Here is a 25,399-nt window from a genome sequence, read left to right as displayed (position 1 = left end):
CAGAGTGGGTTTTAAGAGGGAAGGAGACAGCCCAGGATAAGAGGGTCGTTAGCTTGGAGGGAAGTTCTTGATCAGGAATCTTAGACTCCCCCCATCCCAGTCATCTTTCCTCCCGCCCCTCAGTTTGCCAGTCTGCTTCCAGAATCAGGGAGGGGATGGGGAGCAGACAAGGGAGGGAGAATATTAGAATTTGTATTTTAGGCAGATGCTGAAACGAGGAGAAACCAAAGGGGCTGCATGGAGGGGCCGGTCAGGCTGACGTTCCCATGTCTAGATGCCTGGCTCCCCCTGCACTGGCCAAAGTGCTTGACCAGTGGTCTGTGGTGTTTTGCAGTCTTGACAAACCTTTGTTCGTTGAGTTGAGCGACGTGTTTTCCTGTCTGACTTAGCCCCCGAGACGGGGTGATTACCACTGCTTGACTTGCCACCTAATGGGGACCGAGAGGGTGGTTGTTGCTAAAAGATCAGTTTGGCCTGGATTGTGTAGGGAAGGACAGCAGTGGGTACAGGCACTTGGGAACCAACTCAGGAGGCAAAAAAAATACTGGCCAAACTCATGGGGAGGGCACATCTGCTGTGCCAGATGCTGCAGTCAGTTCACTTTCCAGAAGGGGAGCAGGTACGACAAACAGGGTGGAGCCAGGAGGACGACTGGAGCTGGGGTGGCCAAGTGCACTGCAGGTGGAGAAGCCTGAGAGGGCTGGAGTCCAAGTCCAGCAGCAAGGCTTCACCTCTGAGCCTTTTCCTGCAGCCCCTGCAGTTAGAGATGCTGAAACAGAGGCCCGGGGAAGGCAGCTGCCCTGCTCAAACCACTCCCAAGTTAGTGGCAAAGCTGGGGTTGCCGCAAATTCCCTGCCTCCCTCCCAGGTGATCTAACCATGCTCCTTCAGTTACGCGTTCATCTTCCGGGGAGCAGCAGGGACTGCAGGGCCGGGGTCCCACTGCAAAGCTTCTGGATCTGGTGGGCCAGCCCAGGGGAGCAGGGGGGCTGAGAGAAGCAACACGTGCAGGGCCTGGGGCACTGCAGGCTGACCGAGTATGTTTCTCCCCTCCCTCGCCAGGTACACCAAACCGCTCACCTTTGCCGACTGCATCAGTGACGAGTTGCCGCTGGGATGGGAAGAGGCGTATGACCCACAGGTTGGCGATTACTTCATAGACCACAACACCAGTAAGTTCCTGGCTGTCCTCCCTTCCCATCCCCCTCTGCCCGCCCCTCTCCCTCCTGCCCGGCCTCCAAGTCTGGAAGAGCTGCCTGCAGGGGCTCACGAAGCCAGATTGAGTTTTGTTTCACGTAGAGTTAGATGGAGATGTCAGTGCAGATGTAGAGAGAGAATGTATGCTTGCATATAAGTAACAGTTCAGAAAGTTTTAAACAGAATCTAAAACTCTTCCTCTCACAGCCCATCTCCCGGCTTTTCATATCAATTTCTTGGGTATCACTCCAGAAATTTCCCAGTTGTGTGTTTATGTGTATATATACATACATTCTTTTTTTTTTTACATACACTGATTTGCATGCATACAGATTTTTTTTTGGTGTAAGGTAGATGTGTCCTTATTGTTGGCAGACAGACTCTTTTGGAGCAGACGGAGCCCCAGCGAGTCCCAAGCAGCGTGCACATGTTTGTGTCCGTGATGAACTGGTGTGGTGTCTCTGCCCATCCTACCAGTCAGCCCACCCTCACTTCGTATCCGTGATCCAGGTGTCCTGATCCAGAATGAAGACTCTTAGTGTCTTTGTCCCTGGGGCTCTGTTGGCAGAATAGGTTGAGAAAGGGAGAAGCACGTGGTCTGACAGGTGGAAGAACCCAGGGGGCAGTCCCCCGGCCAGGGACAGTTGACGCGTATTCAGGACTCATCCATTGTGCACCTTCTAGGCCAAGATGATGCCTGTCCTCTGAGATTTGCTGCCCCATTTGTTCATGTGTGCAGAGGAAGGAGAATTTTTCTGTCTCGCTCTCAACCTTCTGAACTATAGGATGCCTTTTATCCTCTTGCGCAAGAGGAGAATGGAATGCTATGGCTCATGCCTGGCAAATGTCTGAAGGCTGTAGTCTAGCACCACATCCTGGTAGCCCCTGTTTACTGAGCATCCCCCTGTGCCAGTGTGCTGGGTGAGGTCCCGCCTGGGCATCATCTCATTCAGCCCTCCCAGCTCCCCTGTGGGATGTTAGGATGTCAGGCTGATTATCCCCATCTTGTAAGTGGGGCTGAAGGGCAGAAGCTGCTCAACACTCAGAGCCCAAACATGGAAGAGCTGGGGTTTGAGCTGGCGCCAGGAGTGGAGTCTGCCTCTCTACCCACCTCCTCCTCTGGGTTGCAGTAGCTCCTGGTCACACCTCTGCTGTGTCCCTCATCACTCTGGAGTATGGCCGCTCAACCTGTTGTGGCAAGTTCTACAGCAGGACATGGTCTGATTCATTTGGTCCTAGGTCTTTCCCTGGCAAGGCACATAGTAGGTGTGCCCTTGACCTTGGCTAAATAGAAAAGGGCATGCATGCATGAATGCATGACTAAATGGGTGAATGAGCAGACCGCTGTTGGCGCCAAGGCACAGGAGAGTTTCTGAGAGCCTGCTAAGTGCATTAATTGCATTGTTGGGGGTAGCAGAGGTTTTCATTAGCACCCGTGATTGCATACTGGATAATGAGAAGTAAATATGCCTAATTGAGTGTGTATGGGGAATGAGGCTGATGCTTGGAGCGCCGCATGGTATGCTGGGGGGAACACTGATGCACAGAAACCCTAATCAGTCCTTTCCTGTTTGTAATTGCTGAGTGCATCCCCCTCATTAAAATCTGATGGCAGGAATGGGATTTTCAGGTGCTCCTGGGAGTCGTTGGAGAAACAGAAGGAAGGAGTTTCACGCTGCTGTGGCAGGGTTTGTCCTTAAGGGGAGGATGGCAGAAGGGGCGGGGGGCAGGGGAGGTGAGTAGATGAGAGCCTCAGTGGGAAGGATCCTTCCCGGTAGGATGCTACCAAGCTACTGGTTTTCTTTCGGCTGGAAGGTGCTCTCGTTGGACGGAGGGCACCACCTCCGCAGATGGAGCCAGTGATACAAATGCAACGTGTGTGTGACCATCGAGGTCCAAGCATCAAGTGTCCTCTGCGTGTCCGTGGCTGAAATCACTCTCTTAAGAATTATAGATACGGTAGAACCGAACAACGGATTAAATCCACCATCGAGCGTGTATTCATTCAGCGGGTATTTACTGACCTCCTGCTACGTTCTGGACATTGTTCTGGAAGCACGGGATTCGTGAGAGTGCAAAGTGGCGATGATCCTTGCCCTTACAGAGCTTTCATTTGGGCAGAAGAAACAGAGTAAGTAAGGAGATTCTGTCGTGTATTAAAAATGGCCAGTGTTGGGGAGAAAGAGAGAGCAGAACATGGGGCTGAGGTGTGTGGGGCTGTGTTTGAGGGTGGCAGGGGAGGCCAGGGGTAAAGGTCTTCAGGAGGAAGACCTTGATGAGAAAATGCAGTGTGAGCTAAGACTTGAAGGAGGTGGGGGAGCGTTTCAAGTAGAGAGGATCGATCGGGCAAAACTGCTATAGTGTGATCATCACATTCGGTTTGCTCAAGGGCTGGCAAGGAGCAGGGTGTGCATGTAGCAGAACCTGGGAGGAAGCGGGGAGAAGGGCACCAGGCCAGAGGGCAGCAGGGCACGGATGGGGCAGTGGTCCGCCTGGGGGGCTCGGGCTTCTACTCCACGTGAGATGGGAGCCATTGGAGAATTTTAATTAAGCAGATGAGTGGCATGATCTGTTTTACATCTTAAAAGGGTCCCTCTGTGGTGCAACCGTAATGGAAAACAGTATGTCAAGTCCTCAAAAAACTAAAAATAGACTTAGCATATGATCCAGCAATCCCATTCCTGGACCTATATCTGGAGGGAACTCTAATTTGAAAAGATACATGTACCCCAATATTCATAGCAGCACTATATATAATAGCCAAGATATGGAAACAACCTAAATGTCCATCAACAGATGACTAGATAAAGAAGCTGTGGGATATTTATTCAATGGAATATTACTCAGCCATAAAAAGAGTAAAACAATGCCATTTGCTGCATCATGGAGGGACCTGGAGATCGTCGTTTTAAGTGAAGTAAGACAGAAAGAGAAAGAAAAGTATACCATATGATATCATTTATATGTGGAATCTAAAAAAAAAAAAAAAGCCAAACAAACTTATTTACAAAACAGAAACAGACTCACAGACATAGAAAACAAACTTATGGTTACCGGGGGATGGTAAGAGGGTAGGAAGGGATACATTTGGGAGTTTGAGATTTGCAAATGTTAGCCACTATATATTAAAAATAGATTTTAAAAGAAGTTTTTTTTTGTATAACACAGGGGACTATATTCAATATCTTGTAATAACCTTTAATGAAAAAATATGAAAACAAATGTATGTATATGCACGACTGGGACATTGTGCTGTGCCCCAGGAATTAACACGTTGTAACTGACTATACTTCAATTAGAAAAAGAAAAAAGAAACTACAAAAAGAAGAAAGGGTCACTCTGGCTGCTTTGCAGAGATAGACCTTAGTGGGGCAGGGAGACTTGTGAGAGATCACTGCAATAGTTCAGGTGACAAAGGACAGTGCCCCAGACCAAGGCTGAGGGGTGGGCGTGGTGCAACGTGGCCAGATGCTGGAGGCATTTTCCAGATGCAGCCAATGAGGCTTCCTGGTCGACCGCGCGTGTAGTGTGAAGGGAAGAGGAATGAATGACCCTCGCTGGACCTGGGCAATGGGCAGGATAGAGTTGCCACCAGCTGGATGGAGAAAACTGTAGGAGGAGTAGGCGTAGGGAGGAAGAACAAGGGTTCATCGGGACATGTCGTGTCTTCCACGCCTGTTACACATCAGAGAGATGTTGCCGGTCGGTTTGATGTAGGAATCTGGTGTTTGGAAAAGAGGTCTGGGCTGAGTATGTGTTTTGGGAGTTGTTGGCATCTGGATAGTATTTTAAGACATGAAGCTGGATGAGATCAGCAAAGGAGTAAGTCAAGTCAGAGAGAAGAGGACCAAAGAACGAGCCATGGGGTCCTGGGACAGGAAGAGGGGACAGGCAAGGAGAAAACCAGTCATGATTCTGGGGAGTGATCAGAAAGGAGAGAAGAACCACCAGGAGGGAACCAATCAAGGAGAGGGCTGTCAACCCCGCCAGATGCTTCTGACAGATCAGGTACGAAGAGGACTGAGAAATGACCAACAGATTTAGCAATCCAGGTGACACTGGTGACCCTGACTTTGGAGGGCAGCTTTGGACAAGGACTGGAGAGGGCAGACGCTTGACCAGAGTGAGTCTAAACAAAAAGGGAGAGGGGGAGGAACTGGAAACAGCAAATAAGACAGTTCTTTTGAAAATAGAACCTGTTTCCATTATTTCATTTGTCTGTCTTCAGCGGTCCCACTGCCTCAGTACACCCGCCATGATTAGATGGTTTTAATCACTGATCAAATTATGTGTTCTGCTGTCTTCATGCTATATCGTAAGTATTTGGGTGATCCCACGTAGTCTTCATGTTTGTCATTTTAACGTGTCAGATAGAGATATCAATACATTTTAACATACAGAGTGCACCATAATACCCCCCATTGCTGTCCTTTTGGTTTGTTTCCATTTGTTTGATATAAATAACTAGGAAGAGAATCTTCATGCATATTGCCTTTTCCTTCTATGACACTTTCCTGAAGTCATAGTTCCAAATAGAGGTTTTCTAAGTGAAAGCTTGGGAACACCTATGAGACTGCTGGTGCATATTCCTGGTTCGATAAGTGATTCAAAGAGATCGTGGCAGTTTGTGTTATCACAAGCAGTAAGGGGGCTGCTTTCCTCACGCCTTCATCAGTGTGGAGCCAGTTTCACTTCTTTACTGCTTGATGAATTCATCATAGGTTTACACTGTCACTCCTGCGTTTTCCAGTTGCATTCCTTTGCACGGGAACAAGGTTGGACGCTCTCCAGACGTTCGGCTGTTTTTCAGTCAATTGTCATTAAGGCCCCGGGGAGATTTGAGTAGTGTTAGCCACGTGGGTGCGCACGTGTGGTGTGTAGAGGCGGTGGGGTGAACTCTGCGTGAAGTGTGATGAACGTGTAAGACGTATGGAAGGTGTGCGGTGTTTGTAGGTGGGGGTTTGGAGCCTGGGGGAGGATGGAGAACTAGTTTTCAACAGTGGCGGCACTCAAGCAGCTCAACAAACTAAAGTTTGTTGGAAGTAGCTGCCTTTTGGGGGAGGGGAAGCATGGGGGCGAAGGGGCTCGAGGAATGATGCTTTACGTAGGCAAGTTTGTAACATGCCGAATGAATAAACCATGTATGCATTTAGTTTTAATAAAAACAAGAACTAAAGGATTAATCAGCCAAGGGGATCTCTAAGAACCCACCCAGGTGCAAAGCTCTCTGTTCTGGTGAGATGGACTTCGGGAAGGGGAGTGTCAGCAGAAGGGGCTGGGCTTGGGAGGACCCCCTCAGAGTATGACTGGTTCAGGACTAACAGCAGGTAATCCAGCTCCTTAGCACCGCCTAGGGAGCTTTGACGAAGCCCGGTGCCCAAATGACAGTCTATCAGCAGTTGCTGATACGACTGATATCCACAGGGAAAAAAAATACACCTCCCCTTCTACCCCCAGCCTCACACCGCACGTAAAAATAAACTCAGAACGGACCATAGACCTAAACATAAAAGCTAAGACTAGGAAACATCGACAAGGAAACTTAGAAGAAAATCTACAAGGTTTTAGGGTAGGCAGAGGTTTTTTTAGACAAGACACAAGAAGCACTAAGCATAAAAGAAAAAATAATAAATTGGGCTTCATTGAATTAAAACCTCTGCTCCTCAAAAGACGCCATTAGGAAACTGAGAAAGCAAGCTGCAGATAAGGAGAAAACTTTTGCAACACATACATCTGACAGTGGAGCCTTATCAATAAAATATAAAGAACTCTTGCAACTTAATACTAAGAAGCTCAACAACCCAAAAGATTTAAAAAGATGGCATATAAGTAGCCAATAAACACATACAAATATGCTTTACATAATTAGCCATTAGGGAATTATAACGACTAGAAGGGGAAAGATGGACAGTACCAGTGGTTGGTGAGGAAGTGGAGGAACTGGAACTCTGATTCACTCCTGGTGGGGAAGGAAATCAGAGTAACCATTCTGGAAAACAGTATGACAGTTTCTTATAAAATTCAACATATAATTAATATACAAGCAGCAGCTCCACCCCTAGGTAGAGACTTGTGCTAAGACTTGTGTGTGCATCCTTACGACAGCCTTACTCATAGTAATCTCCAACTGCAAACAACCTGAAAGTTTATCAAAAAGTGACTTAGGCTGTATTTGTGCAGAAGAATATTATTCAGCATTAACAACAAAAAATGGACAACTGATGTAACAAATCAGTGAGTCTCCAAAGCCTGTGCCGAGTGAAAGGAAGGAGATCCAAAGAGCGCATGCTGTTTGATTCCAATGACAGGTTGTTCTAAAACAGACAGAACCGGAGGGAGGAGGGGGTGGAGGTGACTGGCTGGGGAAGAGTACAGGGTTGCAGGGTAAAAGGAAATATTTACATATTGATAGCAGGTGGTGATTTATGGTGAATGCATTTGTCAAAACATATCCAACAAAACTTTAAATGATTGTGCTTCATTGTATTTAAATGATGCCTTTAAAAAGATGTATTTAAACAATGTGTTGCTACCCACTTAATACTGCAGACCGAGCAAATGGAAATCCCTGGGGTGATTTCCAACGTGCAGTCAGGTGGAGACCAGTGTTCTGGTGGGGAGGTGTGTTGTGTTTTTTCTTTCTGTGCATCCAGCCATCCATCCATCCATCCATGTTGGTTTGTACTACAGAAGCAAGCCTGGGCCACCAAAAGTGGTAGCCAAGCCAGCCTTCAGTTAAGGATTTCACATCCTTTTATATCACACGAAGCAGGGCCTCATGGAAGGAAGGACGCCATTCTCTGATTAAACCCAGAGCACCATGGGGAGGGTCCATCCAGGTGTGCCCGAGGCATTTGTCAAGGGCCCAGCATTCCCGCCAGCCCTCTGGCTGGTGATTCTACCTGGAGCTCAGCCTCACACCTGCCAGCCTTGTCTGCCAGCTTCCGTGACCACTCAGCCCTCCTATGTGTCACCTCTTCCACAGTGGTCCTCACCCTTGGCGGCACATTGGAATTATTTGGGGAGCTTTGCAGATAACCATTGCCTCCTTCCAACCCTCAGAGATTCTGATTTAATTGATCCAGAGGTGGGATCTGGGCACCAGGATTTTAAAACTTCCCCAGGTGATTCTGGCAAAGTTTAAAACTACCAATTCCTGGGCCCTACTCTTAGAAATTCTGATGTAAGTGTTCTGAGGACAGCGTTCGGGCTTTTTGTTTTTTGAAGCTTCTCAGCTAATTCTAATACACTGCCAGAACCCCAACTACTGCATGAGGCACCAACTTAAAAAAAAAAAAAAGCAGCAATTTTGCTGAGAAGCTGGGAAAAAAGGCACTCTTCTAAGGCTGTTTGTGAGAATGAAAATTGGTAGAACCTTTGGGAAGATAATTTAGTAGCGTCTACTAAAATTTAAAATACATATACCCACTGACCTGGTAGTTCCTCGTTTAAGAAATCCACGTTACAGGATTGATCGCACAAGTGCACGGAAGTATGCTTGTAAGAATCCTCACTGCAGCATTGATTGTGATAACAAAAGGAGAGAAAATAATCCATGTATTTCCCAGTAGTGGTCTGGGAAACCACTACTACCCTAGCATAAATGAACCGTAATATCATGCCATGGAATACTATGCAGCCACTCAAACAACCGAGTTAAGTAAAAAATAAAAACGGATAAATAAAAACAATAATAAAATAAGAAAAAAGAATAAAAGTTGAGGTAGATCTTTGTGTACCTACAAAGAAACATGAACATGATGTACCCTTAGGAGGTGAAAGCAAATTGCAGACCAATATATATGACAGGGTCACATTCCATTAAAAATACATTTATGTATATAGAGACATATGTATAGTTTGTGTATATTATCAGAGGGTATTATCTGTTAGTGTGCGAGACTCCTAATGGCAGTTTCCTCCAGGATGTACGATTGGAGAGATGGAAACTCTCATTTCTCATCTTTTGAATTTGCAATGGTAGAATTGTGAGACTTATTTTGTTGTTGTATTTTTTAGTATTTTTCCAAAAGATACAAATTTTTAAAGATTACATCCTTTAAAAAACATCTCCAGTCTGGCCATGACAGGCCAAATTTCTTTTCCGTGTCAGCCGGAGGAGTGGGGCTGGCCCCTGAGGAGTACCCAGGAGCCCCGAACCCCGAGGAAATCTACATCTGCTGGTGGGAAATGGGACCCCACAGTCCTTCAGCCCAGCTTTATAAATTCTCTCCTCCCTCTTTTTTTTTTTTTCTTCTCTTACTAATGTTCTTCCCTCTTGCTTGATTGAAGAGTTGCAAAGCTTTCCTTGTGGGAAGCAATCTTGTGGCCCCTGCCAGCAATCTTCACACCCTGTTTTCTTTACCCAGAAAACCGAAAGAGGAAAAGCTTAAAGAACTGCTCTTCACAGCAATTCAAAAACTGGCCTCAGTGAATAGTTTTGGCTTTATGCTCGTTTTTTCACTTTACCTGAGTATTAAGTCCTCTACAGCTTCCTGGGAAGCAGTGAGGCAGGGCCCATTATCCTCTTTAATAATTGGAGACGTTGACTAAGAGAGGTTGAGCAGCCTGCGCCTTGTAACACAGTGACTGTTGGCAGACATGAGGACATGGCCCTGCTGCCTTTGTGATGATTCTCCCCGTCTCTTCTTTTTTTCACTGGAAATGCTCATTTGGGCCTATTCAGGAGGAATGAGAACTACAGGGCCTACGAAAGGAGTCATGAGCTCAAATTCCCCAGGGTCCAGACACATGACGTAAATGAATGAAGCAGAGAAATTGTGGACCCAAGGTGGCCACATCTTCTGAAAGATCAGGAAGAGCCAGAGACCAGGATTTTAGTGTATAAATCCCCTTGTTTTCACGTACCAGTAATCAATTCAAAATTAATAAAGTTCTTCAGGCTGAACAAGACTTATCCGCAGGCTGGATTTACCATATGGCGGTGATGAGACAGTTCCTGCTGTCAGTCACCCCTAGCCCCACCCACCAGCTGGGAAATGTCTGAGGAGTTAACCTTGAATAGGCATCCGTTCTTTGACATTGTTCTGACCTCTTCTACGTCTGCTCAACTGCCAGCTGCCCTTTAAAAACCTTTTTTTTTGTCTTTTTACCTTTTTCAGATTATCACTGTACATATTTATTGTACACATAATTTTTTAAAAAATGAAAGAGAATGAAGAAAAAAGCATCCTACCACCCAGACATACCTACTGTTGATAATTTGCTAAAGTTTTTGAGAATGTGCATGTGTATTTTGTTAGATACAAAAGTATTTATACAGTTTTGCACTTAGTGATTTTACTTACTTTTATATCCTAAGCACCTTTCTGTTTTTTAAAGTTTTCTTTGGAGACATAATTCTTAATGGCTGTCTTAGTGTATTACATAAATATAGCATGCTTCTTTGAGTCGTTATTTCCTCTGTGACCTTGAACAATTTACTTAACCTTTCTATGTCTAAGCTTTCTCTTGTATAAGAGTATAATCTCCTTTATAGGGTTAGTGTAAGAATTGAAGAAGTTAATGGATATAAAGTAATTAGAACAGTGGTTGGCATAGAGTAAATATTAAATAAGTACTTGTTATTATTCTTGTTGTTTTTTACAAATGCATCTCTGCCTGAATTTATTACTTTTATAATAAATTACTATAGGAGGAATCACTGGACAAAGGGTATTAACATTTTAAAGCTCTTAATTTTCATGATCAGGTAGCCCTCTAGGAAGGCTGTTCTAATTTACATTTCCAGCAGGGTATTTATTCATATCCTCTGAAATATTTGTTATTTTGCTTCCCTTTACTTTTTGCCAAAATGGATGACCTTAAGCGTCTAAAATGTCCTTGAGCCTCTCTGTCTAGATGAGAACTCATGTCTGGTCCTTCTCTTGGCTGCTCTCAGAAAGATTGACTTCGGGTTTGGAAACTGATCCCGGTTTTTGTGTGTGTGAGGGAGTGAGTGTGCGTGTGTGTGTTTGCTTAATCCAAATAAAGTCTCTGTTGTTTAATAGGTTAAGTTTAACCCATTCCCATTTGTTGTGATTTTTCTCTGTTCAGCTTTTTGTTTTCTGGCAGTGGATACCACAGGCTACCAACTCAGCAGATTATTTGTGAAGTGCTCACCCAGGGTCTCTGGGTTCTGTTGCAGAAACCACTCAGATTGAGGACCCCCGTGTACAATGGCGGCGGGAGCAGGAGCACATGCTGAAGGACTACCTGGTGGTGGCCCAGGAGGCCCTGAGCGCACAGAAGGAGATCTACCAGGTGAAGCAGCAGCGCCTGGAGCTCGCGCAGCAGGAGTACCAGCAGCTGCATGCCGTCTGGGAGCACAAGCTGGGCTCCCAGGTCAGCTGTGAGTACCTCCCGCCACCAGCACCCCCACCGCGGACAAGACAGCAGGGAGGAGCGAATGGCCCCAGAGTCCTGCCTGTGTTGCCTCTCGGTGCTTCTCGGATCTACCTGTTGCCTTTCATCTCCACTCCTTGTTCAAACCACCACCCTTTCAACTGTTTTTCCTGCTCTTACTTGTGCTTTGCAGTGATTCATCTGCCATGTTCATTCCATTTCCTTTTATTCACTTGTAATCATCTCAGAATGCCAGTCGAGTTGCCTGGCTCCTTGTTTAAAGCCCTTCAGCGGCCAGGGGAGGTGGGGAGTTCTTGGTTTCATGGGTGGAGTTTCGATTTGGGAAGATGAAAAAGTTCTGGAGATGGATAGTGGTTAACAGCCACTGGTCTAGGTAAGCCACTCAGCACATTTCCCTTAGAACATATTAATGGCTCAATAAAGATTCTCTTGACAGGAAATATATTACTTAACATTTTGAGAATGTGGACTCAGGCTGGAGTGCAGGCATCCAAGTCCAGGATAGGCAGTTCCCTAGCTGTGTAACTTTGCACAAGTTATCCCATTTCTCTCTGCCTCAGATTCTTCATCTAAAAAAATTGACATAATAATAGTATCACCTTCACTGGTGGGTTAAGGGGTTTAAATTAGTTAAGAAATACAAAGTACTTGAAGTATTGCTTGTCACGTTCCCAAGCTCTCCATAAATAATAACAGTATTTATTTCATTTATTCATTCATTGGCATTGAAATGACAAAGATTTTTAACAGATCCCTGGAACCAATGAGAATAAATGTTTGGTGAGTGGTAGGAAGTGACGGATGCAGGACCTCCGACGCTACTGAGCGCTCCATCAGGCTCAAAGACACCACCGTGTGGAACTTTGAAGAAGGGATCATCTCAGATACCTAGAGCTAAGATCCAAACCAGTGTGGGATTGGCGCATCCCCCAGCCCGAGCATCCCAGTTAAAGACGCATGACCCAAGCTGCCTCATGACTTTCTTTAGATTTTACAAGCCGGGTTTGCCTTCCATGGCAAGCTCTCCAGCAAGTTGACAGACCAGTGAGGTCACATGCCTCACTATATCTCAGATGGCCTGCCGGGGCTTGTGAGAGTTTTGCCACCTGGCCTTGGCTACTGTAGGGCCTGGATACAGGTGGGGCCCTGCCCTGGGGCTAGATACTTTGCTGTCCTCTCTAGTGCAATCTCTAAGTCCATGGGGAAGGAGAAAGAACTAACATTTAATGTACATCTTTTAAATTTCTGCAGGGCAATATGCTGGAAATATGCTTGTTTAAAGTAACCTCACTCTACACACATACACACGATCCTGCAAGATAGTGTTGTTCCCATTCTACAGATAAGAAAACTGAGGCCAGAGAGGGAAAGTAGCTTCCCGAAGGCCACCCTGGTAAAAACTGGCAGCACTAGCTTTTATACCCAGAGTGTCTGACCTCAAAAACAGTTTTCTTAATTTGATCCAAGGCAGCTAGTCAAATTCAAAAGTTTCGGGGCTACACTGGGGTCCTCCCATGCTCTGACAGATGTGAACTCAGGAGAACTGGGTTCTTTGGGACCGCACCATGCTCCTTCCTCTCTATAGATCTTGGTTTCCCATTTGAAAAATCAATCACTGGGAGCCTTGCAGCTAAAAATGCCATTTGAACTGCCTATGTGCTTTCACTCATTCCTGAAACTAAGAAAGTATCAGATAAGAGGTTTTTCAGGCATTCGTGCACAAGGACAGGGAGCCTTAGAGAAAAAGAGCAGCAATAAAATGTGGAGGCTGGAAAGCAGACGGACAGATTGCAAGCCGTCTGATAGACCTGAGGAAAAAGAAAACAGGCTGGTCGTAAGAAAAACCAATTCTCTGGTCCACCTGGAGCTTGTGCACACGCCTTGGGAATTGGAGGCAGCGCTGTCTCCCGGAGCAGGAGTCAACCGGGGAGGCCGCGAATCAAGACGATCAGATGAAAGTTGTTTCTGAGACACAGACCGCCAGATCTCCTCCCCAAATCAGTCCAGCCAGGCACCTGACCATCCCCACCCTGGCAAAAAAATTAGAGGTGTATTTTTTGGAGAGAGTAAAACAATCTCTGGATGACAGGATACAGACAAGTTCAAAGCTGGGGTGCCCCACACTGAAAACAGCGATGGAGGGAACATGGACTTGCACATTGAGACCCCCGCCCGCATGCGCCACTTGGTTCCCAGGCAGGTGTCAGGCGGCTTACTACCTCCTGTGAGGCTGAATAGTCGAAGAGTCTAGGGAATCCGAGTCTGTTTCTTTTTTCAGAGAAAAGAGATGTAAAGAGAAAAGATGTGAAGACACTGAAGTGAGGGCTCCTGGATGAAACAGTCCAGCCAAATTATGTACCACGTGATCCGCAGTCCATCGTGTAACCCATCCTCAACGAGCTGCACTCCGGGCGGCTTTGGGGGCCCCTACTCTTCAGTGTGAGCAGACAGCCGGGATTCCAGACGTCCATGGAAAGCCTTAACATAAACAATAGTGATGAAAACAAACACATGGTGATGGGGAGGCCTTGTAGGAAACAGGGAGTATGCCTGGAGAAGGAAGCATTGAGAGAAGCTGTACAACCATGAAACTAAAATAGGATGCTACATTTTATAAAAAGGAGCCTTCAGAGAACAGAAAGAGCCTTTGGGAATTAAAGTATGAGAGTAAAAATGAAAAATCCACAGGAAGCCTGGAAGGTTAAAACTCAGGCAAGTTTCTAAAAAGCAGAGCAAAAATACATAGAGGTGGAAAATAAGAGAAAAAAAAAAAACCAAAAAGAGCATCAGGTCAAGAAATCTCAGTAATAAATCCTCCAAATAGAACAGAGGAAACAGGGGAAGAAGGATCAGTGAAATAATTCAGAAAAAAATTCCCAGAACCGATGGAGGAGCATTTTTTAGATTGAAAGGGCTCGGTGAGCACTCAACACAATGGATTAAAAGTTAACTCCCATCAAGACATACCACTGTCCAACTTCAGACACTAGGAACGATTCAAGATCCTAAAAGCTTTCAGGGAGAAAAACCAGGTCACGCAAAAATGATCAGAACTCAGAATAGCTCTGGGCTTCTCTGCAGTAACACTGGAACCCTGAGAGACGGTGGAGCAGTGCCTTCAGACTTGGAAGGAAAATCATGTCCGACCTAGAATTCTATATCCAGCAAAACTACCTTTAATCAGGTGTAGGCGAGAATAAAGATATTTTTAGACATGCATGTTTTTTAAAAGCTTATTTCCTTCATGGTTCCTTTCTCCGAAAGCTCCTGGAAGCAATGTTCTACCAAAATGAGGAGGTCACAGAGGGGAGGATGTGGTACTTAGGAAAGAGGAGAGAGGCCCGGAGGGGCTCTCAGGATGCCAGCTGGGCAGAGAGGACACACTGGAGCTGTCACACACCCGGTGAGACAGAGCCCAAGAGAGGAACTCCGGGACAGGAGGTTTAGATAACCGGCCGAGGGCGAGATTCAGTCAGGGGTAAATTTGTAGAAAGTAAGCAAGCATAAAAATCATAATGATTAACTCCAGGAAAAACAACCTAAAATAAAAAAATGTGCTGGAAAGAAAAAGTAAGCAAAGTTGGCTACGTGCCTCGGCCCTGAATAATGTTTGCAGAGTAAAAGTAATGCTAATACTGATTGCTTCGGCCGAGGAGGAGGAGGAGCAGGGGGAGGGGAGAGTGCTGTGTGGTGTAGGGAGAGGGAGCGAAGCCAAGAATCCATCCTCCAGAGAGAGAAATCAGTAAATCAGGCCTAAAACTGAAAGAAAAAAAAAACCAAGAAACAATGATACATGCATGTTATCAGACACACAGAGGTGGACGCCCAGGAAACTGGCGGAACTGGTTGACGTGGTTCCTTTTTAGCGAGTGGGAGAAGTGGACTGGGGAGTCCTCTGTTTTCACAGCACATCTTGGACCCCGTGGGGCTGTTCAACTGTTCATATATAACTTGAATAAAAGCTAAAATTTAAAACCTATAAAAAGATGTGACCTTAAAGGCGGTCTCTAAGGTCCTGTTTGAACATAAAATATTTTGTTGGGGGGTTAGTGAAGGGGACATGGACACAGAAGGGAGGCTGATGACCTGTTTCTTGACTGGGGTGCTGGTGACTTGAGCGTGCTTCTTTTGTGAAAGTTCATCAAGCTGCACACATACAATTTGTGCACTTTTCCATATGTCTTTTTTACTTCGGCAAAAAGTTTACTTAAATAATAAACGGGTCATATCCCGTTTCGGCAGCTTCGGGAGCAACAGTGCATTTCACAGTGATTCTCCAGAGCTAATCATTCAAGCCCCTGGTGGCCCGGTTGGCAGAGTGTTCTTTTCTGGGTCCCCTGCCCTCCAGGGTTTCTGAGCGGGCCCTAGGAACGCTCCCGCACTGCACAAGGCCGCCCTGGCGGTGCTGGTCCCCATGGCCACCCTCTCCTTGTTAGGGGCAGGTCTTGTCATGTTTCTCAGGCTCTCACTACACACTCCCTGTGACACTTACCCGACGTGCAGACCCAAGTCCGGCAGTGCATGGATGAGCAGGGCGGTTAGTTGGACCAGGTGCTCACAGAACGGGCATCCCCCTTTGAAGATGTATCCCCATCTTATTTCCTCACTGATGACTCTTCTTGTCTTTTCACCACGTTTTTATTCACTATCAGCGGGTAACAACTATTGTTAAATACCTTAACATTTTGTCCAAAAGTGCCTGTCTGGGGAATTTGCTTAAGTCATGTCTCCAGCCGAGTGTCCAACCAGGTCCTTCCCCAAAATCCCTGAGTCCAGCAGGAAGTACAGCACAGGAAATGAAAGCTTCAAACTGGAAATGAAACATGTCTGGAGGCCCTGTTCCGTGTTCACAGCAGGGTCTGCGAGATCCTTCCCACCCAGGTGTTCCTGCCACTCCTCTCTTCTGGTGAAGCCCAGTCTCCATCATCACCATCATCACCATCATCACCATCATCTCCATCCCCATTCCTATCATCATCCCCACCCCCATCCCCATCATTGCACACTTAACACGCAATACTGTCCATGGTGCAAAATGTCTTGTCAGTTTTCATGTGGAGCAGTTTTATTTCTCCTTTCCCAAGCTTCCCGGTGTTCCATTTTAACTTTCCTTATGCATAATCCGAAGTTCCATTTGGTATTTTAACCAGATCCATAGAGCAGAGCAACATCCCCTTCATGACTGTCCTACCTCCAGACACTGAAAATTGCCTGCAGTCTCCAAATAAGAGTCTCTAGCCTCAGAAAAATCCACGTCCCAGCAGGTGATCTCTGCACGCGCACGCGCACACACACACGGTGTTCAGGTGATGTTACGTGGAAATGGGAGACGAGGAAAGTGCTCAGACAGTGGGATTAAGGACTCGGGAGAAAGGCTTTTCTGGCCCCCTTACCAAGAATGAATGACCTTTTCCTGAACAGTGGGGCTATGTTTACATTGAAGACAACATGAATCTTACATGGGGCCCATTTCCCTTTTCACGTCAGCAGTTAGGAAGCTCGGCGCCAGGTCTGTGGCAGCTGGTCAGGAAGTAGGACCTCATGGTATGCGATGAGCCCTAACTTCGCACCTGTCACCGCTGGCTTCCTCCCTCTCATTTTGCCTTTGTCTCATTTTCCTTACTTTAACCGCATCTCTCTGTTGTGTCCCTTTTTGTAAGCCTTAAAATCTTTTTTAAGCCATAAAAAAATACTGTTTTGTACATTCAGTAAGATTGTAGCTAGAGGCAGACCTCATGTTATTGCACTTCATAAATATTGTAGTTTTTACAAATCGAAGGTTTGTGCCAACCCTGCGTTGTCAGATGACACTTAGTATTTTTTAGCAAGAAGGTAATTTTTAATTAAGGTATGTACATTTTTTAGGCATAATGCTCTTGCACGCGTAATGGATGGCAGTAGAGTGTAAACACAACTTTTATTGGCAATGGGAAACCAAAGAATTTGTGTGTCTGGCTTTATTGCAGTAATCTGTGTATTGTGATAATTGCTTTATTGTGGTGGTCTGGAACCAAAAACGCAGTATCTCTGAGGTATGTCTGCACATGATAGAACTGTAGGTAAACATTGGGAGGTAACTTGGAGGGAAGATAACTGTATTAGGGTGATAGCTTTGCAGGGAATTTATTTTCCTTTTCAAATGTACATTAATATTGTAAAGTAAAATAAGTGATATATTTAGCAATCGTTTTCTGATTAAAAATACATATGTGTTAGAAAATGTGGCAGACGGAAAAACACAAAGATGAAAATTAATATTATTCATCATCTAAATCTCTAGATAGCAGTATTAGCTTTCTGATAAATTTCTTTCCAGTCTTTTTCCAGATGCCTTTGTGTGTGTGTACATTTGTTGTCTGTGTATATTTTACGAATCTAAGTTATTCTTTCTTTGTAGTCTTTCATAAATTAGTGTTTCCGTGTAACAGTAAGGTTTGTTCAGTATTCTTCTGCACCATCATTTTAAATCACTTAAGTTGTATGGTCCTTATTTTATCTGTGTACCATGTTTGTTTTAACACATCCCCCTTTGTTGGACATTTAGGTTGCTCCCTAATAGCCATTCCCTTCTGGGTTTACCTCGATGGCGAATTAAGGGGAATCTGCAGCTCAGTGGTAGAGCGAGTGCTTAGCATGCACGAGGTCCTGGGTTCAATCCCCAGTACCTCCATGAAAGAAATAATGAATTAATTTAAATAAGTAACTACATAAAATGAGCTTTGCTCTAGATGGCTGAATAAGCCAACTTTAACCAAGATATGTTTTCCTCTACAGAAATTTTCTTTTTCTTTTTCATTGCAGTGGTCTCTGGTTCGTCATCCAGCTCTAAGTATGACCCTGAGATCCTGAAAGCTGAAATTGCCACTGCAAAATCCCGGGTAGGTCCCCTTTGCTTATACTATTGATGGGCGGGGGGTGGGGGTGGTCATTAAGCAGCCTTAGGCAACTAGCCCACCCACAAGACCACTATAAATGCTCCACCCAGGCAGTGGCATCAGTACTAACAGTAGACGTGATAACAGCCATCGTCTTAGTAATAGTAACGATTAACGGCAGCCACTGTTTTACAAGCAATTGCTGTATTATTACCAGGCGTAGCACTAAATGCTTTTTGAGTATTATTATCTCATGCCCTTTCCACAACCCCATGGAGTAGCTCCTGTCAATACCTGCATTTTAAAGATGAGCTAACAGAGGCTTGGAGGGGGTTTTGGGGAAGCAGGGGGTCTAAGTAACTTGCCAAGGTCACAGGGGACTCAAGGCTGCCCCCAGAGTTCTGACTGTGGGGTGCTGTCCTCCTCACTGGTGCTCATTTGGCATTGTCGTATTTAATTAATTCGCGACTGCCTTAGGGAATAGATATTTTTAGTCCCCTTTTACTGATAATGGAAACTGAGGACCAGCAGCTCAATGACTTGCTCAAGGGGAAATTAGTATTATGAACGCTGGCTTAATGCGAGTTCAAGTAGGTTCTGCAGGTTGAGATGCCTGCAAGAAGACAAGGAAGGGGGGCGGGGGCTGGCGGTGAGGCAGGGTAGGGAGTAGTGGGGACCCTAGAGGGGTGCGCCCCATCTAAAGGGGTCATGGAATTTCAGCCCTATGCTCTTACAGCCATGCTGGAATGTGGGCTCCACACTGGCAGGTATCTAGGTATTTTTAGAAAAGAACTGTGTTTCTAGGCTTACTGTCAAAAATATCTCAATATTTAATTATTAGCAACTAATTTTTAAGGATTTAATAACACTGCAAGGCACGCAGAGCATTCCTGCAGGCTGAAGCTGGCTCCCGGGCCATGTCTTACCTCTCGAGTTAGGGCATCACCTCTCGCCTCCACGCACAGCGCCCCCATACCCATTACCTGCTTTAAGTAATGCACAACCCAGGAAATGGCCATTATCCACATCTGTCAGAGCAGGGAGGGGAGGCTCTCAGAAGCGAGATGGCTTGAGAGGCCACCCAGCGAGGCAGTGGGAAGGCCAAGCTCTCTCCCAGGTCAGCCGGCTCCAGTCCACTTCCTGTTTCTCTGGAGCAAGTGCTGAGAAGGAGTGACCTGCAGAACACTTGGGCTGGGATACCGGCCGAACGGGCAGCCACAGAGACCAAGGCAACACCAGTAAGAGGAGCCCAGGGGGTGTTGACCTGAGTCATCATTGCCGAGGCTGTGGGGGACTCTGGGTCCCCTCCGAAGAGAAGGCAGTTTGGGGCTTAATTCCTGTCCACCTCTGACCTGGCCCTGTGCGTGGTCTTCTGCTGTCCAGGTTAACAAGCTGAAGAGAGAGATGGTTCATCTCCAGCAGGAGCTACAGTTCAAAGAGCGTGGCTTTCAGACCCTGCAGAAGTAAGTCCACCCTGCGGTGCAGAGCACGGGGATTGCCCCCGACCCGTGCTCCCCTCCTGCCCTCTCTGTCTCCCTTTCCTTCAGGCTCTGTCCACCCTTCTAGAAATGGGGCTCTCTAATTATTCGATTCCACTGGCACTTACTAAAGCTCCTGTCACCCAGGATTGTGGTTCATAAAAAGCAAAGGAGAATCATTTCAGACCACAAAGCTCTCATCGTCCTCTGACGAGGACGTCCAAAGCCATTAAAAGTCTGTCCCATTCTGTTGAGTTTTGCCAGCCAGTCATGGAGGCAGGTCTTGTTGGGCATTTTTGTGCACCTGTCTCATCCCTTCCAGTAGATCCGGGGGAATCTGATGTGCACACAAACAAAACCAGCCCATTCCAGGGCCCCTAAAAGTGAGCAACGGCTTTCGCTGGTGGGCTCCACTAAAGGAACAAGGACCTCTTCCGCAGCAAACAAATTACTTAAAGAGCGTGTACCCTGTGCTTTATGGGAGACTTAAGGAGTTTCCAGAACTTGGACCAAATGTAATTTTCACTTTTAGAAGCTGGCTTGAAGCCAAGCAAAATACAGCCCTGTTGTTTCTTTAAAGAAGATGTGTTAATTGTCATTCCCTGATTATACTAAGATTTTGCTGAGCAGTTCCTCTGTTTCAGGGAGCACTTTCAGTGTTGTTTTTTGGTTTTTTTTTTTTTCAATTTTTCTTTGTTTATTTATTTGTTTAGGGGAGAGATAATTAGGTTTATTTATTTTTTTAATGGTGGGACTGGGGATGGAACCCAGGACCTAATGCATGTTAAGCATACCCTCTACCACTAAGCTACACCCTCCCCTCCCACTTTTCAGTGTTTCTGCGTGGGTGACATCGTCACAGCTCTATCAGGGATGTGCTGTTAGCTCACTCCATTTTATAAATGGGGAACCTGAGCCCCGCAGTAAGTGTTCACAGTATTAGCTTATTGCCATTAATAACCACACATATCACTGAGACTTATGCATTGAATCACATTCAGTATCTCTGATGGGCTCAGGGAACAGTCATTTTAGAGGTGCCTGGTAGCCCTCTTGGAAGCTCCAAGGAGGCCAGCCAGTAGACTTCTCTGTTCTAAGGGAGATCCACTTAGATTCCCAGGGAAGCCACCTCTGCACAGGCAGCAGCTTCTATAGACACTTGCTTTTCCCCTCTCCCTCACTAAACCTTTTCTTTATTCTCTGGACCTCAGTCCACCCCCACCACACTGTGGTCACAGCTCCAAACCTCTGGATCTCTGTCTCCAAGCCCTGTTCTTTGAGGGGACTGTGACACTAGTTAAGGGTCCAGTTGGTTCTTACATCTCCCCGCTCCCCAAACCCCCACTGCCCAGGTAAGCCACTGTGACTCCCCCACAGCCCAAGGTACGAGAAAGTGTGACTTTGTATTACAGACTGTGTATGATACATTTTTGTATTATATGTTATGGCTTTGTGTTTATATAGATACATGTTATTTACATATGTAGGTATGTATATGCCAATTCTGTTTCTCAGACCAAGTTCTAATCTCACTGGGACAAGGGATGCGCATGCTTTATGCTTCTCGGCAATCTTCAGTGGTGCCAAGGACAGTTGAGGGCAGTGATGTGAGTTTAGAAAATTCCTGCAAAGCAAATAGCAGCCTCAGGCCTTCACTGGGTAGCAGAGTGGGTTCTAAGCACATAGTTTAAGGACTACTCAGTCCCACATCATCTCAGCGCAGGTGCCCTTCCCTCCCTCTTCCCTCCCTTTCCCCCTCCCCCACCCCCCGCCGTGATTCTCAGGAGCTTCTGGTTAGAACACTTCCCATTATTCTCCGAGCCACCACAAACCTGTTTTACCACTTTGTCACTCTGTAGCAGCATTGAAAATTCTTGTCGTTTGGTAAGCTGACGCTGAAACCCCAAAGACAAGCCTCCTTTTTCTCCTCCTCCCTTGGCCTGGCCGGCCACCTGTGATGTCAGGCCCAGATAAGACCACAGCGCTGGGCCTGCCCACGCCCCTCAGCCGGAAGCCGGGCCCCGTGTTCACTGTGGAGGAGGGTTTCTGCTTTCATGCACACCTTGGCGTCGAGGGTTAGGAATGTGGCCGCAAGAGGCGGATGGCCTAGGTTCAAATCTCAGTTCCCTGGGAACATGGAAAAGTGGCTTAACCCCCTTGAGCTTCTGTTTTCTTTATCTGAAAAATAAATGATTGAGAACATTGAATTGGTAAACCCACGGCAAGCCCAGGGAGCGGAAGGGGGTGGCGACGTCTAGCTGGTTGCCGGCTTGGACTTGGAAAGGAACTCAGATGAACTCCGTCACGTCCGCCCCGGGCCAGAGGCTGTGCTGAGTGTGCGCCCGTCACCACACTTCCTCGTCTCTACTCCCGTAAGAGCAGTTTTTGTTCAGCCTCATGTTACAGACGCGGGCACTCATGGGGCTGAAAATGTGCCCATGATGACCTAACTAGTGAGCGTCAGAGCTGGGGTTGGACCCCGGGACTCTTGGATTTTGAAGCTCATGTCCTAGTACCTCCCTTCCTGGCATCATCCCAGATAGCCCCCTCCCCAGACCCAGAAAACACGAGGTCCCTTTCCTCTCCCTTGGGATCCTTTTCAGAGTCCAGTGGAGGGTGATCCAGCCACGTCTTAGCGTCCTCTCTTTGCAGAACATGGGGGAAGGTGAAACACCCATTTGTTTGGTTCATGATCAGCAAACTCAGTTTTGAAAAGAAAAACGGTTGCTGAAGATTAACGAACACCTCTTAGAAGAGACCGGAAAGAAAAATTGAGACAAAAGCTTGGGATTTGACCCTGTCAGCTGCCTTGAGCCCTCGCAAATAGGAAAGACTAGGCATGCCATCCCTGTGGGAGGAGGGCAGGACAGCATCTTCCTGCACATCCCCAGAGCCACCCTGCCCAGGTGAGCGTTGTCCGGACAAGATCAAGAGGCTGCCGTCAGAGCCTCTGCCCTGCTTCTCTGTGGCTGCCCTGTGGCTCCTGGGTGTGGGAGTCTCTGAAGTGCAGCTGTGTAATTTGGAAATCCTAAAATTCAAGCATCCCCCCAACACCCTCTCCTCCCCACCAACCACACAACTTTTCTTTCCCTTAAAAAAAAAAAGATTCATTCACTGAGTACATAATGGTAACCCTTTGTTCCCCTCCCCCGCTCCCCAAGCCCAGGAGTGTTCCCTCTCCGAGCTGCTCTCCGGAGCCAAATTCCGGAGCCTGGGTTGCTAAGGCCCCCAAGAGCAATCAGGTAGAGGCTGGCTGAGGAGCCCGAGCTCCGGCTGACAGACTGCTTCTGTCTCTTCCTGCTGAGGATTTCAAAGCCATCTTCACTCTGTTGGCAGAGGACAGCTGGGTACAGCCCCGTCCCCAGAGCCCCCAGCCCCGAGGCTTGTTCTAGCAATCAGGGTCTCCCCTGCACCCCCTCCCCCTTTCGAGCAGGGCGACCTTCGGTCCTGGACCCTCGCTCTGGGGGGATCCTCCCCTCCAGGGAGCATCTTGGTCCAGCCTCTGTCGGGAACGCTCCCATTAGACTAATTTTTCAAGCTGAATCTGAGACCTGTCTTAGCCGACCTGGCAGGCTTGCCCAGACTCAAGTCCTCGAAAGGAATAGACAGGCTATTTTTAGTGGAAGACATGACTGGAGCTTTGTTTTCCCTCCACGGAGGAGGCTGAAATCACGGGAGAGGGAGGGACAAGCTGAGAACGCCTGCTCCAACGCGGAGACCATGAGGCCTGGAGGAAGACCTGTGCTTCCCCACTCAGGTTATTTTTAGCCCGGGACAGTGTGGCCTCTAGCAGGAAATCAGAAAGGAATGCCTGTGAGTGGTTTCTCATCCTGAAATAATGAGTTTGTGGTGTTCCCTCAGACCGTAAATCTTCCTTTTCTTCACTGGGGACTGAAACCTCACCCCAGCCTTTGATGAAAGTGTGAAGCAGTGAAACTTTCTCTCTGCCTTCAGAACCTTCCCACAGCACAGCCCTCCTTCCCCAGAGGCCTCAGACCGCACCGTCTCTGATCTGTCTGACCTCCATGACCTTCACTTACTTCTCCCCCCACCTTCGCCCATCAAAATGAACCTGTGTGTAGGGCATGGATGAGCCGATAAGCTCTGCAGGATGGATTATAGTCCTTGCATTTGTTTGGTGATTCCTAGCCCCTCCCCTGATGTGCCATCCTTACCCCATTTGACATTCCTCACAGCTCCATGAACATGGGCCAGCCAGATGACATGATCCAGGTTTTCTCAGAGGAGGAAATAGGGTCCGTGTGCTCCAGGGCCATGCCCAAGTGCACTCTGCTAAGTGGTAGGGCTGGGAGTCCTTCATCCTTCTCACCTTGCCTTCAGTGGCTGTTAACTCAACAAATGCTTGTGAAAGGCAGTGGTTCTCACCAGGGAAGATTATGCTCCTCTCCTCCAAAGGACATTAGGTCAAGCATGGAGACGTTTTGGGTTGTCACAGCTCAAGGTCAGGATGCTGCTAGTATCTAGATACCAGGAATGCTACTGAGCATCCCGCAGTACCTAAGACGGTCCCGACACAGCGAAGAACGATCCAGCCCCAAGAACCCTGAGGTCCAGAGACCCAGATTCACGGGCATGACAAGATGTTCAACATCGCTAATCATCAGAGAAATGCAAATCAAAACCACAATGGGAAAACACCCGACGCTGGTCAGAACGGCTGTCGTCAAAAAGAACGCAAATAACAAATGTTGGCGAGAATGTGGGGAAAAGGGAACCCACGTACAGTGTTGGTGGGAATGTAAATGGGTGCAGCCACTGTGGAAAACAGTATGGAAATTTCTAAAAAAACTAAAAATAGGACTACCATAGGGCCCAGACATTCCACTCTTGGGTATATATCTGAAAAAAACAAAAACACTAATTCAAAAAGATACATGCACCCCAATGTTCATAGTAGCATTTTTTATAATTGCCAAGATATGGAAGCAACCTAAGTGTCCATCAACAGATGAATGGATAAAGAAGATGTGGTGTGTACACACACACACACACACTGGAATACTACTCAGCCATAAAAATGAAAAATTGCCATTTGCAGCAGCATGGATGGACTTGGAGGGCATTACGCTAAGTGAAATAAGTCAGACAGAGAAAGACAGATACTGTATGATATCATTTACATGTGGAATCTAAAATTACAACGACCTAGTGAATAAAACAAAAAAGAAGCAGACTCATAGAGAACAGACCAGTGGTTGTCATGGGGAGGGGGGGGGCCATTTAGGGGTGGCAGGGGAAAGATTATTATGGGGTTAAATGAAAGCATGAGTCTGAAACTTTTGAAATTTTTTAAGTTCTATAGAATTTAAAGAATCTTTCACTCAATAAATAAACGTTAAAAGGAAAGAAACAAAAAAAGGACAGACTGTTCTATGCCAGATACTAAAACTACTCAAACATACTCAAGCCTGTCAGATCAAGTCCAGGACACTGCCACATAAATTATTAATTATAGCACAGCATA

At 46.6% G+C, this 25,399-nt stretch overlaps 1 protein-coding gene across 1 annotated transcript in view; it reads left to right on the top strand.

Annotated features, from left to right (window-relative positions):
• The window catches only part of WWC1 (WW and C2 domain containing 1), a 132,790-nt gene that overhangs the window by 62,244 nt on the left and 45,147 nt on the right, over positions 1–25,399 (top strand). Inside the window, exons 2-5 of the mRNA XM_072947257.1 lie at positions 1,062–1,171; positions 11,344–11,547; positions 18,363–18,439; positions 19,820–19,899. Coding sequence (XP_072803358.1) covers positions 1,062–1,171; positions 11,344–11,547; positions 18,363–18,439; positions 19,820–19,899 — 471 coding nt within the window. The remainder of the gene's footprint in view (positions 1–1,061; positions 1,172–11,343; positions 11,548–18,362; positions 18,440–19,819; positions 19,900–25,399) is intronic.

The sequence above is a fragment of the Vicugna pacos genome, chromosome 22, assembly GCF_048564905.1.
Source record: "Vicugna pacos chromosome 22, VicPac4, whole genome shotgun sequence".
Lineage (NCBI taxonomy): Eukaryota > Metazoa > Chordata > Mammalia > Artiodactyla > Camelidae > Vicugna > Vicugna pacos.
Note: the sequence above shows the minus strand (reverse complement) of the source record. Positions and strands in the feature narration are given on the sequence as shown.